At 37.0% G+C, this 17291-nt stretch overlaps 1 protein-coding gene across 1 annotated transcript; it reads right to left on the bottom strand.

The window, feature by feature from the left end:
- Nucleotides 1-568: 568 nt before the first annotated feature.
- Nucleotides 569-16354, bottom strand: LOC128022101 (ethanolamine kinase 1-like). Its single transcript, XM_052609345.1, has 8 exons — nucleotides 15998-16354; nucleotides 9715-9974; nucleotides 8597-8737; nucleotides 7259-7401; nucleotides 6512-6595; nucleotides 6260-6420; nucleotides 5995-6068; nucleotides 569-4047 (listed from the first exon to the last, which is right to left on the bottom strand). Exons 1-8 carry the CDS (start codon nucleotides 16175-16177, stop codon nucleotides 3975-3977), a joined length of 1116 nt encoding a protein of 371 aa, XP_052465305.1. The 5' UTR covers nucleotides 16178-16354; the 3' UTR covers nucleotides 569-3974.
- Between the last annotated feature and the right edge of the window lie 937 nt (nucleotides 16355-17291).

The following is a 17291-nucleotide window of genomic DNA, read 5'->3' as shown; positions in this document are numbered from 1 at the left end:
CGTTTCCGGACAATGTGCACTAGGCAGTTAGCAAATCACAAACACACCGAGCCCGCTAACCAATCAGAGTCCATTGTATATATCTAAGGGAGGGGCTTCATAGAACCAGGACCATTTTGAGGAGAATGGAAACAGCAGTGTAGAAAATAAAGGTAAAATATGTCAAAATGATGTTTTTTTACACAGCTAGGCAATCTATTGTTTGAGAAAATGGTCATTTACCTCATTCACACAAGCTGAATATCTGAATCAAGACTTGCAAACAACTAGCTCCAGCATATTAGCACTGAGGATGTTGTTCTGCATGTGTGTGCCTGCATTGTGCTTGTTTGATTCAGGATATCCTCAATAGTGGTCTTCCTGTGCCTACCGGGACAAAATGCAGGTCACAGTCCACAGGAGACAGGCAAAAGTTCAATGTGGATACTTAAGTGTTTGACCGGGTGTGATACAGAAGACACTTTAGGTTACCAGAGGCCACGCTGATCCACACAAAATGGGCATTTATACACATTACAGATTTATTAATATATCATATCAAAGAAATAAAAATGAAATCTCCACACAATTAGATCCAACTTTGACATTTTAATGGAAAATGTGAATAATTGTTAAATTATTCTCCGCACATTTGAATAGAAGCCAAAACATTGTACAGTATTTTTCACAATATTTCACAGTATTTACAGACTCCTTATCAGTGGGTTTTAGTAACGCCCCCTGCTGGTCTCCAGCAAACACACACTTCAACTCATGCCAACCCAACAACCCAGTTCAGTTAAATATACAAAAAAAAAGTAGAAATATTAAAGATATAAGGATAAACGAAACATTATCTGTACATTTCTGCAGTACATTCACAAAAGAACTGATCTCAGATAAAGCGCACAGTGTGAAGCCGACTTGTTTGGTATGTTTTCAACATGACGGCAAACGAAACAAAAATCCCAAAACAGATGCTTCCTGTAAACATCCCCTTTAAGAGCAGAGATTTAAAAAGGGATATTTACAAGGTCATTTCAAATAATAGAAATACTAACGGGAACGGTGCTCGTAAACATTTTCCCCTTCACATTAGAAATGGCCTTCATGTCATAAAAGAAAATTGATAAGTAACTCATATTTTACAAACAGAAGTGGTTTTCATCTGGTGGACACATAAACATATGAACATCTACACGCATCTTGCAATTGCACTCCTGTTATTTGAACAAGTTGCTAATTTATAACATTCTAAATATTTTCAGTCATCAGTCATTATGGACCACTAAGTGACAAAGATGTAAATAAGCATATCCTGACACTGAAAGTTGAATCTTAAGGAAACTTCCAAGAGCATATCGGGGCCAAAAAAAAAATAAAAAAAATAAATAAATTGTGATTGTGAATATGAAGCAAATTGTAGGACCATTGTTTTTTTTTATGACAATCACAGTATCTTACTGTAATTCTAATAAATCTAGCATTTTCATTACTGTAATGCACATTAAACTGTATAACACATAGATTTACATTTTTATTCATGCTGATTAGAATTTATTTTCAGACAGCATATTGCACAAATGCTAGTGTTTTGTCATTTTCTGCATTTTGCTAAACATTATTTCTTATTTAAAATTTTAATTGTAGGGTGAAATTTCTAATGGAAATGTTTTCTCAAGATTCACCTAAAAATTGCAATTCAAATTTAGATCTAAGCAGTGAGAAGTGGACAAAACCAGACAAAGTATATTAGCACAGAGCTATCAGGCAGTTCCAACTCATCAAAGAAACATTGGCTACAAATTATTCATGATTTTGTTGAAGGGCCTCTCGCTTTCAGTCGCTGCTTGTGGCTCAAAGAGATTCATTATTAACTTGCTCCTGACGAGCCCAGTCTCATTAAAATATGTATCAATAGTACAGCAAATAAAAACGAAAACTTGTAGTACTAATATGCAAAACATTACTTAGGCATGCAAATAATATGCAGTTTTTGCATGCATATGGTATGAAATTTGTTGCCGTGCATATGATACACAGGTTTCGCGTATATAGGATATGCATCTACCCCGCAACCCTAAACCTACCCATATGCATATGCACCCCAAAGTCCTTTTTTGCGTATCGATACCACAAGTTTATGTTTTTATTTGGCGTACTATTTATACGCACTTTCATGAGATCAGGTTATCCTAACACAGAGTCAGAGATTTCACAGTGACCCCACAGCTCAATCGCAACATCTAGCTTCAGTTTTGATTGTTTTGGGACTGATCCAGTCGGTCAGGAAAAGGACAACTGAGAAGACACACAGTGATTCTAGTTATACAGATACAGTACTGACTAAAAATGGAGGAATCACATGAAAACATCTTTAGGTCATGTTTCATCCATAAGGGATGGGAAAATAAAGAAAATTACATTTTGAACTAAAAGAACATAGAACCTTTTTTTCAGGCAATGTGACATTACCATGAGCTAATTTTCTTCTCCAAATTTTCTTTTAATGCCTTTATGTTTTATTTATTTTCTATACTCATACTTCATATAGATCATATAAAACAGTAATTTACATTTTGGGTTGAAAGCATTATATACAAAAAAAGAAATCAAATATGAAATGTGTAATCATGTGTGCCATTGTAGGTGAGAGAATTTAAGATGAACAGCACTGAAACTAGATGAAATTCAAAATGTTTTGAAAAACACTGCTAAAACCACATACAACCATACAGTCCGGGTATTAATTACATTCTTAAATCTGCAATTAATGTTCTGAACTTAAATAATATTGTCCTTTTCGATCCAGGACATTGCATTGAGTCCTCACAGATGGTGACCTGAATCAAACTACACAACACTATTACATAAACATTGCACCGTTTTCCAGTTTTGGAAAAACCATTAGATTGACGTTTAAGGAGGGGGTTTATATTAGGAATGAGCTTAGTGATCATTGAGCAGATAATGACTTTCAAATCTCAGTTTGAGCTCTGCCAGGTGATGCAAACGCATTTAGGACAGAGAGCGAGAGGAGGAGGAGGGGGAAGCCTGTGATGAGTGGAAAATTCAACGAACTCCTCAAAACCATAAAAATTAAATAGATGGAAATGTGGCTGAGGGGTCTCGTGGCCCTGACTTCTTGGGAATGTATAGAGTGAGGTCAGACAGACTTCAATGGTTACTTGGTTACTTGCCTTTTAGCTGACGCAGTTCATCCAAAGTGACTTACACGGGACTAATTGCAGGGTTTAACTAATTTTCTCAAGTGCGTTAAAGTGCAGGATTTTGACCCTGGTAACTATCTAGTTCCCGAGCCACACTGCTTGGCTCAAACCGAAAACTTTTGTACTAGCAAACCAGATTTTTACCCATTACCCCAATTTCTTCTCATCTTTACTGCAGAGTGAGATGAATCTGAAAGCATTAGCTCATTTTTGGTCTTCGAGCATTTGACATTGCAATAAAGAAAATAGTGGGATACATCCCATTGCCAAAAGCATTATGAATCTACAGGCTGAGGTGTTTTGTGTTAGTCAACGCCCCTAGTAACAATACATCTTTGCTAAACATCACTACATGCCTCCTTAACAGCAAATCTGCATATGTCTGCTATGGCTCTCACACGACCAAAACCCATAACAAGAAGCCCCAAAACAAAGTCGGCTCCAGCAGCGGAAGGACTACTTAGGTGAAAAACAAGTGCCCAATAATAATTAATAAATAAATTGGAATTAAAACATATAAACACACTCATTTCATGGGAACTAGAAGTTCAGTCCCAAAGAGAAACATGGTGTTTGAAAAAGGAATCAAGAATGTGTGGAACTAAGCCTTGGCAAACAAGTTGTCATCCAATCATAAGCGGTCCCATTGCTCACCCTTGCTGTATCCCCATACCCTGCACCGACTGAAAAGGCCTCTGATTCCATGGTCAAATGGTCAACAATGAGGTCAGCAGATACCAGCACTGTCCTCTCGATCTTGACGTCTCATTTAGGGATCTCCAGGGCCATTACATCAGGTTTGGTCTTGAAGTACTGATTGAAACGCAGCACGGCATACCTAGGAAAAGGGTATTCAGAATCAGAAATTAAAATTTAAATTAAAAATGGGATAGAATTAGTAAAAAACCATTGACAGAATCTTTTATTTTTTTATATTATATTATTCCCAATAATTATAATTTTTTAACCTTTACAAGTAGATATTTTTAGAACCAAATTAAAAAATACAACATGTCACGCAATTATCAAATTGTCAAATAATTTTTAAATATAGTTTTGACCAATTATGTTTGTTAACCATAAAAGTATCATGTATTTTAATGTATTTATAGATCATGTTTGTATTTTTTTTTTACCTATTTTGTTTTTAGCACAATACTGTAAGTATAAGTCAAATAAATGTATTATTAAATACAAAAATAACTGCAAATAATTTTCAAAATAGCACAATAAATGCTTTTTAAAAAATTTGTTAAAATAATTTGGTGGCCCCTTTGTTGGATTATATATTACATCGAATTCCAAAATACATCAAATATTTAATTTAAAAGGCATGTTTTCCATTGCATGTTGTCCATTTTTGACTTAGGACCTGGTCAATTGTGGACTCTGAAAGATCCAAAAGATTAAATAAAATTTACATACTTTTTTTTAAGCTTTCCCTATGTGAATTTTTTTTTTTTTGTGGGATCCCTCCTGATCTCATATGCGCAGGCAGTGATTTGTTGTTAAAAGGTGCAGCCTGAGAGGAACCAGGACCCGTTGCTTAGAAACTGGCAACGTAGGAAGTTTACAGAATATATTCCTTGAGCCAGTTTAATAAAAGTGAGCCACGATTCCTTCAAAAATATCATCAGCCTACAGATGACATAACACACCCCCTCCAAAAGAATAAAAAAAAAACAACAACTAAAGAGAAACTTGAATCAAGTTTAATTATGCTACAGATGCACAACACTGAGGATTTTGAGTGCAGTTTAGATCGACTGCCAAATCCACAGAGGATAGCAGGCCGCAACTTATTGTGGTTAAATCTACTTTTCACCTCTTGAAACAAACACCATTAACTGGTTTCTATGGGCAATAGAAATAACAATCCACACTCATTCATTTTACAGTATGTGGGGGAGCTTCATATAAGACCTTTGCCTCCAACTGAGACTTTCATTCAGAGATTCAGATCTTATGTATTTTTAAAGTGCAACGACAATAGACATGGTATTGGGACTGTTTTAGCCATGAACCCAATGTGATTCTGTCTGGCGAATAGTTAAGAATTAACTTTGGTTAGAAGGTTTCTGCTCAAGAATTACCTAATTATCTTTTGACTTACATGAAAGAATAAAAATAGATGAATGGACATTTGGTTTAATTTGTCCAAAAATGCAATATCAGGATTTATTTGCAGTGTACATCTTGCTTGGGTATTCGCTTGTTAAGTCTGACGTCACGTAGCAGCGCTTCCGTGTCCAAACGCTCTATCAGTTACCACGAGAAAACAACAAAAGGTGCTAATATAAACTCACAATGTGATAGAATACTAGCAAAAAAGTTATAATCTTAACCTTTAACTCCATACTGAAGTCCCTGATAGCCAGACAATGAAAATATAAATATAAAAAATACATATAAAAATTATTTGTGTTTGGGACGCTGTGAGCACGGAGACTGTAGTGTATACCGTAAGTTTGAAAGCGTTTACCTTAAATGATTAATAAGAATAAACAGTGCTCATAAACAGCTGCTGGGGTAGTATTCTCAAGTGAAGCGAGCTGAGGCTTGGACCCGGAAGCAGCGCTTCTTACGTCATCACTTAAAAACCGAATTGGCTGCATTAGAAGTCACCACTTCCTGTCACTTACGTATCACTTACTGTACATTCTTTATCTGCCATTAATATCCATTTCTCTTAACACAGTCAGAGTTGATAAAGATCTTTATGCCTGTAAATAATTCCTCCCCATAACAGAGATGAAAGGTTTGCTGAGCTGGGTACACTGCTTACCCGAGGAAGTCAAACTCGATGGTGGAGTACTTGGCTTGGATCAGGGCCCAGAAACCCCAGAAGAAATGTGAGGCCTGCCAAAGCGAAAGAATAAGAACTTCAGGCCAAAGCCTTCTAGCTCAATCCATAAACAGCAGTATCACTGACACCAATCAACATGCAAAAAGCTTTTAAATCCAAAAATCAGTATAAACAAACATAAATCGACTTGCTAAATGCAGCATTATCAAAACACTTCCTCCTCTTTGATCCTCTGCAAACTCACCAGAGCAAACTTGTTGACCTGTACATAGAGCGTCTCCAGTTCGAGCTGGCTCACCTCTTCACCTTTCTTGGAAAAGAGCTTGTAGGCCTGCAAGTAAGTGTGCAACCAGTCCAACTGCATCTCTCGACTGGGATAAAGGTTATAGTCAGGTTCACTCATTCCTGATAAACACACACACACAAACACAATGAGGTTAATGCAAAACAAATCCCCAAGGATTATTTTGGTAAATTATATTTTAATGCTGCTCACCTGCAAATTCATTAAAATGATTTCCAATGTCAAATGCTTGGTAGTTGTAACTGGAGTATTCATAATCGATACACCGAACATGACCTGAAAACAGCACGGGGGGTTCATTTGCAGTAAATAAGACAAAATATTAGACTTGAATGCATTTTTGAGACTAAATCTCAAAATGTAATGCCTTAGGTGAAAAGGCACTTTGGCTCTATGGTGTTGTCAATATTTCTTTGTTTGAGTTTCCCAACATGTAAAGTTCTGGCTCAACCAAATGCAGGATCTCATGTTTGCCTAAACAATAAAACCCAGGAGGCAGCGTGGACGGAGCAGCGGTAGTGTTTGAGAAATGTGGAAGCTCTTGATGTATAAATGCTATTCTGTTGCACACTGCAGATTTTAAAACAACAGAAAAAGACATTCACGGTGCATTTAACTTGAGTACTATGACTTAAGACACTACCTTCCAAAAGATTCAGATTTTTTTTTTGAGCAGCAAATCAGCATATTAGAATGATTTCTGAAAGATCATGTGACCCTGAAGAGTGGAGTAATGATGCTGAAAATTCACATGCTCCCCTTCCCACATGACTGATTACACCCGAAGACCAGAAAATCCATTTCAGAGACAGAGAAAGATTTTGATACCAAAAATGACTCGCTTCTTATACACACTTTTGTGTACAATAAGACCAGGGACATTTATTATAAATGTAAATAGCGTAAGTTTGATTTCATACATTGTTTAAGTATACCCACCCTCCTTTGCGTTGTGAATGATGTTCTTGCAGAGCAAGTCGTTGTGACAGAGCACTACAGGAGAGCCCAGCTGCGACAGGTGTTCCTTCATCCACATCATTTCCTGTTCTAGCACTTCCCGACTGGGCACTTCCTGCTGGATTCTATTTCCGAGAACACAGAAACAGATCAGTGATTCACATGACAAACAGAGAGTCAAGAGTGGATGACAAAAGAATAATGGCACAAAATGTTATTTATAGGAAATTAATGTTCCCATAACTAAATAATGTACTTCATCAGGTTTAAAGCTGCGGTAGGGAACTTTTGGCGCTCTAGCGGTTAATAAACAGAACTGCTTGCGTCTTGCGGAAGAACATCGTAGCCGGAACTACTTCTCTCTGTTTATGTCTATGAAGAATCACAAAGGTACTGGGTTACTCCGCCGCGGTATCCCCGAAGCAATCTAAAATAGTCAGAATATAAACACTTATTATAGGTGCACCCTAGTGATTCAGGACAAGCTAAAAACAAGGTTTGGAAAATGGATTCATGGTGTACTCACTTATTATATACATTTTTCTACATTTTGAACACAAACAAAGTTACGGACCGCAGCTCTGATTGGTTGTTTTTTACCGGGAGCGCATGACTTTCTGTAAATGGCAATAGGACTACTGGGAGGAGCCAGAGGAGCTGGATTTTTTTCACAGATTATCTGTCTCATATTCTACTGTCAGGACATAATGACAGGTTTAACAAATATGTAAAAAATATTTTTCTACAAAAGTTCCCTACAGCACCTTTAACTTCAGAATGTAGTCTAGTTCAGCCAATGAGAGAGAAAGCCTGTCTGTGTGACCACTCACCCCTCATAATGGGCTTAAGGAGCTATTTCTAGAATCTTCTTTTGTGCTGCAGTGGCTCACTCAAAACCTAGCAGTGCTGATCTGATTTACTGCAGAAGTTTATGACTTGTATAAAGTAACGGCAAACTACTGCATGAAATCATCCTTTTAGACTTGGGGCACTAACATAACCTCCATCAGAGAAACTATGCTTATGAAACTAATGCTCGAATGACTGCTGATGACTTAAATGACTTCGCATGTGTATTATGTAAACAGCTGCCAACTTTTAAGAGCAAGCATCTTTGTTAATGCAGACAGTGGAGATGATTATGTGACATAACAGCTCTGTGCATGAGATTAAATGGACGAAAGCAATCTGCACCGTGAAACACCTGTCTAAGCAAAATCATGCTTTAATGGGTCTCATCCAATCTGATTCTGAGCTGTGAACTATGTGCGTTAGAACATTTCATGAGATAATTTAAGAGAGGTTCACTCTGGGGGTTACCTGACGTTGGAGGCTTGGTCTGTGAACTCAGTGGCCACCAGCGAGAAGTACTTGCGCATTTTGATCCACAGGTTGGGTTTGGGAATGCAGCCGTTGTGTGCGTGGATGGCGTGAATGCGGGCCATTTCTCGTGCGATCAGTCTGCCAATAATAACAAAGGAAGACGTTGGTCAAAATGGCAATGTTCAATCTCAGCTTAAACACAATGCCTGGAAAAAGCTGTTTTGTGTGGAAAAACAGACATCAGCCCAGGGTCACCGGCGCAGATCTTGATACGGTTCACTGTGTGCCTGGAAGGAGATTACGTGACCCTCATGAAGCGCAAATTAACTTCACTCCAAATTTGCAGTTAACACAGAATATATAAGGAATGTTTGCACAAACCATTCTTCAATATTTCAAAGGGTGTCTACTACGTCAGCTTTGTTCTTGTTATTTCTTTTTCAACAAATTATGTTTCTATTTAATTTTCAAATAGGGATACTCCAACTAATTAAAATGTATTCATTGGCATGTATATCATTGGCATTAAACTGACCATAAGTGAAGACAATTTATTTTTACAAAAGATCTCTCTCTCTCTATATATATACACACACACATACACACACTATTTATAAAACATTGATAATGAATATCAAATCAGCATATTAGAATGATTTCTGAAGGATCAATGTGACATTCAAATTGAAAAGTTATTTTGAACTGTACTAATATTTCATGTAGAAATTTCTACTGTATTTTGTTATCAAATAATTGGTTAGCATAAGAAATCCCTTTTTATTAAACCATGCAAAAAAAAAAAAATTTAATGCAATGCATTGGGATTCTCTTATCATAGAATAGCATCTTAGAATTTGGACAGAAGTCAGGTATAAGTAATTAGTATAATTACAAAACAGAAAGTAGCATAAGGTTTTGGAAAAGAGCTAAGGTCAGTTTTAATGACTTCCTTATTATAGTCACAAAGGGGCACAGTATTTTAAGCTCAAATCAGATTGAAGCACTCTGTGTTCTAACCCAAATGCCGAAGTCAAAAGACCAAACAGATGTGTTATTTTTAGAACGAACACCTATTTGGATCCTTCTATTTTGTGCCTTGTGCGGCACAGACCAACCTGAGTAACACGGGGTCCCTGACGTCTTGAGTATCCAGAGCGCGTCCTTGCATGAACTCGTAGCAGATGCCATTCTGAAAAGTGCAGTAAAGTCGTGGTGCACAACCATTGGCGTGCAGAACCTGGAAGCTCTTCAGTTCGTTGTCTCGGTCCACGATCAGCTCCGTCTTGTTGCCGTACACCCTCACCAGCACCGTATCATCAAGGCAGTCCTCCACATAACACCCCACCAGTTTGTTAGTTGTGCCATCTGTGAACAGCTGAAGGGACAAAAACACATAAAAATACAGAATGCAATCATGGCTACTTTTTGTTGCACGATGCATAAACTTTACAGCCAGCTTGAAATGGCATTCAAAACCTTTTTTTTTTCTGTAATGTGATGCATTTCATGCATCAAGAACTGCACGTTGATTTGCCAAAAATTACAATTTACTAATTATCTGGCCATCCAAGAGTTTGTTTGTTCTTTGGAGAAATTTCCATCATTCCATCACCTGAGTCCTCCATCCATAATATTGCTTTATACAGTGGAAAATGTATCATCTGGATCAGGAGAGACATGTGCACAGATCAAGCGCTGCTAACAAGCAAAAACAGTTCTTAACCATTAACTCTGTGGATTTTGATGTGAGAGGACAATAGCATTATTATGGAATATATTTTGGCCAGAAGCTTGAGTTTAAAGTTAAAATGCCTTAATGGATTAATTTCTTAAAAACACAACATAGCTAATAAACGTGATAGTCGTGTGGATTACTATGATGTTTTCATCAGCTGTTTGGATTCTCATTCTGATGGCACCCATTCACTACATTTCTCCAAATCTGTTCCATGAACAAACAATCTTGTATACATCTTGGACGGCCAGAGGGTAATTCTTTTTTAGCAAACTTTCTTGGGTGAACTATTTCTTTAAAGAAAGAAATAGGCTATTTCAAATGTCAATCACGATGGAGCATATGATAAACTGGCAAGATTTCAAATGCTTTGTGTCTTTAGCAATGTATCCCACAGTTCAATGCACTGGCCTTGCCACCCACCAATGCATTTCTGAGATTCCTGAAATGACTAATGTACAAACAGCACGACTGGTCGACATACAGAGGATGAATTCAACTCTGAGCAGGTGCCGTTCTGACTAAGTGTTGTTTTACAGTAAATGGGTTCAAGATAAATTGCTGACAGCAAATATTTCAGAATTATATGAATAAGTGCAGGATAGTTTGAATAGTAAAAACTGATTTAATTGTCAGCGTTTACAGTTGAGCTCAGGTCAACCACAACATAATGTCTAACTCTTTCAGCTATGTCGTATGACCATGCCGAGCTCCTAAACCGCTGGAACGCCAGAGCTCATCTTGTTGAGATCTGATGAATGGTATCAGTATGCCATGTGCCAACAGAGGAGCTTTATTTTGAGCATTTTGGCTTCATTCAAACAATTGCACCAAAGCAGCTGTGAACAATACATTTGGGCACAATGCGTGTTTTTCATTGATGAAAGCTATGCTGGCTATCTGTAAACAGTGCTGTGCCACCCACATGGAGGTCGAACGGGATTAGGTTCATTCATCCTGGCTTCAAACCTGTAGCAAACACAACTCGTTATTGTCCAACAGTATGGGAGTGACCCCAAAATCTTAAGAATAAAATATGAAAATGAAGCTTATCTTGGGTCAGTGTAAGAGATTTGGGCTATGTGTTTTTGTCTCATGCAAATTTAGATAAACTTATTATCCCTTTTGTGTATTCTGGAGATTTGAATGTCACCAAGGTTAAATTATCTAGCTGGCTGACTTCGTTGAAGTTTTGTCAAATTCACAATAAGGGCTTTTGAAAGGAATGAGTTAGAAACTTATAAAGGAATCAGAAGGTTTGCATCATATGTCATCAATTTCTTGAAAAAAAAAAGTGTGAATATATAATTGCATATTCTCAATGTATTAAACTGTATGAGCCATAAAAGCCAAATGTATCAAATATGATACTAAATAAGAAAAAAAAAAAATATATTTTTTGCCTAAAGGTTTAATGAAGTGTTCATTTTCTGACTTATATTTCATATGTCATGCTTTACAGGGTTAATATAGTTGTATAATTTCTGGCATATTAAATCTATAGCATATGCCAAAAGACAAACAAAAAATAATAAGACTGTACAATAGCAACCTTCACTTCCCATAACATCATAACTGATAACACTCAAAGAGAAATGACAGATAAGGCTGACAATCGGTGCAATAATGCAAAGTTTATAGTTGTGTTAACTGTGTAGCCCATGTGGTGATGGGTGGAGACATCAGGCCAGACAGTAAGTGTGACTCACAGTCTGATCAGCTGCATTAGGATAAACTACTTTCTGATGAAGTCTTGAGATTGATCTGATTACGCAAATGGAAAAGGGCGATCACTTTTGAGTCAAACGTGGTTTTGGGTTGAGTCAATCTAATCAGATCAACTAGTTTCAAAGCAGAACGCCAGGTTAGTGATAACCTCTCATTCAGAGGTGACCTGAGTCAAGAACAAAAGAAGAAAGTGTGTAACTGTTGCACCAGCATAGTCCAGATTGACCATTGTGTAAAATATCCATGTGTATACACAGAAACTTAAGCACCACAACCGGAAACAAAATGTATTGACACCAAGTCTGACCAAAAATACCTTGTTTTTTTTTTTTTTAATCGGTTTTCTGTAATATATGAATTTATATAAATGCCACATCAGTACATTTACATGATGGCAATGCACCTTACTAAGCAAGCTCATTTCACCGTACTTAAGAGATTTATTGAGATGTGTCAAAATGCGGCTGAAGTGGAACATGCAAACGCAACTGTGTTGACACTATAATGAAAGCACAGTTGAACATAACCTTAACAACCATCATATCCTAAACCTTTTAAAATCCCTTACATTTTCAAATTATCAAATTTAGATTAACTTTCAAGCTCATTGACAACCATATTGTACAGACTATATATACATATACAAACTGTACATACATATATGTCACATAAGTGGTGTAACGATATGCCACGGTTCAGTTTATATCACCCTGTTGGAGCCAAAGTTTGGTTGTGTTTAGTGTGTGGAGGTAGGGTTCATGGCATGGAACCAGCAATGCTAAAGAATACTAGATTCACTTAACTTAATAATAATAACAATAATATCGATAATTTTTCTCTGTTAGTTCATGTTAGTTAATGCATTAACAAATGAGACTTCAAAACAGTTGCTTTGTAAAGTGTTAACAAAAAATCTACTGCCTTAAAAACTTTTTTTTAATAATGCAAACAATCATTGGACAGCATTTCTTAGTCTACATATAAAAATACATGTGTCAAGCACAAATAAAATTGAATATCCGAATAATAAGGAAATTATTTTAATCAGGTTCCTGTGGCTCAGTGGTAGAGCATTGCGAGAATTCCTCAATCACATGCACACAGGGGAGCAGTTGGGTGTTCGGGTGCCTTGCTAAAGGGCACCTCAGTCGTGGTATTGCCGGACCAAGACTCAAACCAACAACCTTAGGGTTAGGAGTCAAACTCTCTAACCACTAGGCTACAACTTCCCCACCTGCTTGAGTAAATATATTTGATCTATGGTATTCAAGTTTAACTGAAATGTGGTTATGCAGTAGCTAGATAGTGAATCAGATATTAAAAATGTAAGCTAGTTAGCCCTATTTCATTGACAATTCATGACGCTTGGTATCATGTGTAAGCTAGCTCAAGCTGTGATGCTCTTTCTTGTACCTTCAGCTAGCCAGTTTTCTGTTAAACATAAGTACAGTACTGGTTATAAGTTTGACAACTTATTATAACTGACAAGCTACGCAATATCGTGTTCATTATCGCAGATGAATCGCCTTGGATAATGAACGTGATATTGCGTAGCTTGTCAGTTATCTACAGCTTAAAGGGTTAGTTCGCTCAAAAATGAAAATTATGTCATTAATAACTCCCCCTTATGCTGTTCCAAACATGTAAGACCTCCCTTTTATCTTCGGAACACAGTTTAAGATATTTTAGATTTAGTCTGAGAGCTCTCAGTCCCTCCATTGAAGCTGTGTGTACGGTATACTGTCCATGTCCAGAAAGGTAAGAAAAACATCATCAAAGTAGTCCATGTGACATCAGAGGGTCAGTTGGAATTTTTTGAAGCATCGAAAATAAATTTTGGTCCAAAAATAGCAAAAACGACGACTTTATTCAGCATTGTCTTCTCTTCCGTGTCTGTGTGAGAAAGAGTTCAAATCAAAGCAGTTTGGATATCCGGTTCGCGAACGAATCATTCAGTTCACCAAATCGAACTGAATCGTTTTAAACGGTTCACATCTCTAATACGCATTAATCCACAAATGACTTACTGTTAACTTTTTTAATGTAGCTGACACTCCCTCTGAGTTCAAACAAACCAATATCCCGGAGTAATTCGTGTACTCAAACAGTACATTGACTGAACTGCTGTGAAGAGAGAGCTGAAGATGAACACTGAGCCGAGCCAGATAACGAACAAAACATTGACTCGTTCATGAGTCAAGAACTGTTTCTGTCAGACGCGTCCGATTCGTGAACCGAGGAGCTGTTGATACTGCGCATGTGTGATTCAGCGTGAAGCAGACTGACACACAGAGCGTCTGAACTGAACTGATTCTTTTGGTGATTGATTCTGAACTGATTCTGTGCTAGTGTTATGGGCGCGGGTAAACTGAAGGCTTGAATCAAGGGCAATCATCGCCAATGACGCCATTACGTCGACCGCAAAAGAACTGGTGAACCGTTTTCTTCAACCGGTTTATTGAATCGAACTGTCCAAAAGAACTACTGGTGATCCGAACACCGATGCAACCGGTTCTTCACTCGTGAACGAGTCAGTCTATTGTTCGTTATCTGGCTCGGCTCAGTGTTCATCTTCACAGCAGTTCAGTCAGTGTACTGTTTGAGTGCATGCATTACTCCAGGATATTGGTTTGTTTTAACTCAGAGGGAGTGTCAGCCACATTAAAAAAAGTTAACATCTTAAGTCATTTGTGGATTAATGCATATTAGAGATGCGAACCGTTTAAAACGATTCAGTTCGATTTGGTGAACTGAATGATTCGTTCGCAAACCGGATATCCAGACTGCTTTGATTTGAACTCTTTCTCACAACAGACACGGAAGAGAAGACAATGCTGAATAAAGTCGTCGTTTTTGCTATTTTTGGACGAAAATGTATTTTCGATGCTTCAAAAAATTCCAACGGACCCTCTGATGTCACATGGACTACTTTGATGATGATTTTCTTACCTTTCTGGACATGGACAGGATACCGTACACACAGCTTCAATGGAGGGACTGAGAGCTCTCGGACTAAATCTAAAATATCTTAAACTGTGTTCCGAAGATAAAAGGAGGCCTTACATGTTTGGAACAGCATAAGGGTGAGTTATTAATGACATAATTTTCATTTTTGGGCGAACTAACCCTTTAAGTGCCGCTTCAAGGTTTTAACATATCTTTTAATGTGGTAAAATATATATTTTTAATAATGAGTGCTGGTGGCGTGGTCAGATTTTCCTGACTTTTTTAACTTTTTTTGTCTCTAGTTGCTCACAGTTGGCCAATTACAGCAGACTGCGCTTGTCGGAAGGAGGGACTTTGTAGAAAACGAGCGTTTGAGAGAGGCTGGGCATAGAGGACCTACAATAATCTACAGTATTTGAAAAATAATGTTTTTATTTTTATTTTTTTACATTAAAGCATGTCAGCATATTCTGTTACACCAAATACACAAAATAATGATCTTTTAAAAAAAACATTATATGATCCCTTTAAATGTTTTGTTCTCTGATTTTCAGCTACATCGCTGACTGGCCAGTGACGTATCCAACAGACGTGCATCGCGTCAAAAATTTAAAATGAAAACCTCTTTTACCCTGCTCATTTCAACCACCATCTCCTCATGCGTAACGCTCATTGTTACATTATTTCTTCATACTTGTTTTATTATAGAATACGTATGATCAAATGTCATTGCACTGGATGTAATGTTAATGACTTGCAGCTGGCTAAGTTAGCAAGGCTAGTTTCCAACGTCACCCATGGGATCATATCTAGCAATATGACGTGAAAACACATAACAAAAAAAAGCTTCAACGTAATTCACACCATGTTAAGGACGATATTCCCAAGTGGAAAAAAAACGCAAAATACATTTATACAAAGGCCCTAAAGACGCCGGGAGTGACCTGCTCAAGCTACAGACAATCACACCTAACGTAACGTTAATTTACCTTCGTCCGAATCAGGTTCGGGTCCCAGCCCGGTCTGAGCTGTTTAATCAGCTTCATCGCCCCCTCCGTCACGTTATGTTCGTCCACGAATATCTGGAATTTTCTAATCGTCGGTGATCCAACCGGCACGTGGATCTCCGTCTCCATCATATTATTTAGCTTCCTATTAATGCCCGACATTAAAATTTCTGAAGTATTCAATACCTATATTAAGTATTCCTGGGTTCTGAAGGTTTTTATTTGAATGTGCAGTGGAGGTCCCGTCTGGTTCAATATGTTCAGAGAAAGAGGAGTGGTTCATATGCCGGTTTCTATCATCACGACTAGAAGAAACGGTACTTCTTCCTTCTACGGACACCGCCCACAAAAAATCATCCGATGACGCAGGCCTATCTCATGAATATTAATGAGTCAGACTCACTGGCCTTTTCTTTGGCTAAGGGATGGCTTATTAATATTAATTAGGTCACGTGACATTGCCTTCGTAGTTGTCCATTGTAAACACTTGGCTCATGAATATTACGAATAATCCTTCGGCATAGTAAATTTAGTAACCTTGCTCTCCGTCTTTATCAGTAAAAATTTGCTCATAATTTTGTATTTTTTATAGTATACTTTTATGTGCCTTAGTATTAGAAAGAAACAATAGGCTATAGTAGAAAATGTGTAATGTAAGCAATATGAATGTTTAGTCAAAGAGGAGTGCGTTGTCAAAACTGATCTCAGGCCACTAGAGTCTTTTACTGCTCATTCATTTTTATTAGGCTACATGAGCTAAAGTGCCCTCTGGTGGCACAGACCCCTACAAGCCACAGGTCTAACATCACAATGCAAAGAATAGCTTATGATAATGATGTGCAATATTTGTAAATAGTTTATGGATAACATATAAACTGCAAAATAATACAAAAAAGGTTTACTGAATGTTGCAGGGAAAATAAAACTGGTCAAATTACATAAAAAATAATGTAATGTAATATAATACGTGATTGTTTCTTTCTTATTTTCCTTGCAACATTCGCAAGCCATTTACATATTTTAGAACCGTTTTCTAAAATGTTCTAATATTTTACATGATTAGTATGATATAATATATTACTATAATTAATACTTTTATATATTATATTGTATTAGGCTAAATTGTAAATATTATACATGTTATATTACATAGCGAGATACTATCATAGTTTTTATTACCATTTAAAATAGGTTTTTATTTTTATTTTTCATTTTAATTTAAGTTAAATTAAAATGTATTTTAGTTTGCTTTGTATTTTTGTCATTTTATTTATTT

Source organism: Carassius gibelio, chromosome A11 (genome assembly GCF_023724105.1).
Source record: "Carassius gibelio isolate Cgi1373 ecotype wild population from Czech Republic chromosome A11, carGib1.2-hapl.c, whole genome shotgun sequence".
NCBI lineage: Eukaryota > Metazoa > Chordata > Actinopteri > Cypriniformes > Cyprinidae > Carassius > Carassius gibelio.
The sequence above is the reverse complement of the archived record's forward strand: the minus strand, read 5'-3'. Positions and strand labels throughout refer to the sequence as shown.

What these genes read in the sequence shown, in the direction of transcription:
- LOC128022101 (XM_052609345.1), bottom strand. Translation starts at nt 16,177, where the DNA reads ATGTCGGGCATTAATAGGAAGCTAAATAATATGATGGAGACGGAGATC. An exon ending in CGAACCTGATTCGGACGAAG is followed by an intron (nt 9,975 to 15,997) that starts GTAAATTAACGT and finishes TTGTCCCTTCAG; the next exon opens with CTGTTCACAGATGGCACAAC. An exon ending in AGGTCAACAAGTTTGCTCTG is followed by an intron (nt 6,069 to 6,259) that starts GTGAGTTTGCAG and finishes TCGCTTTGGCAG; the next exon opens with GCCTCACATTTCTTCTGGGG.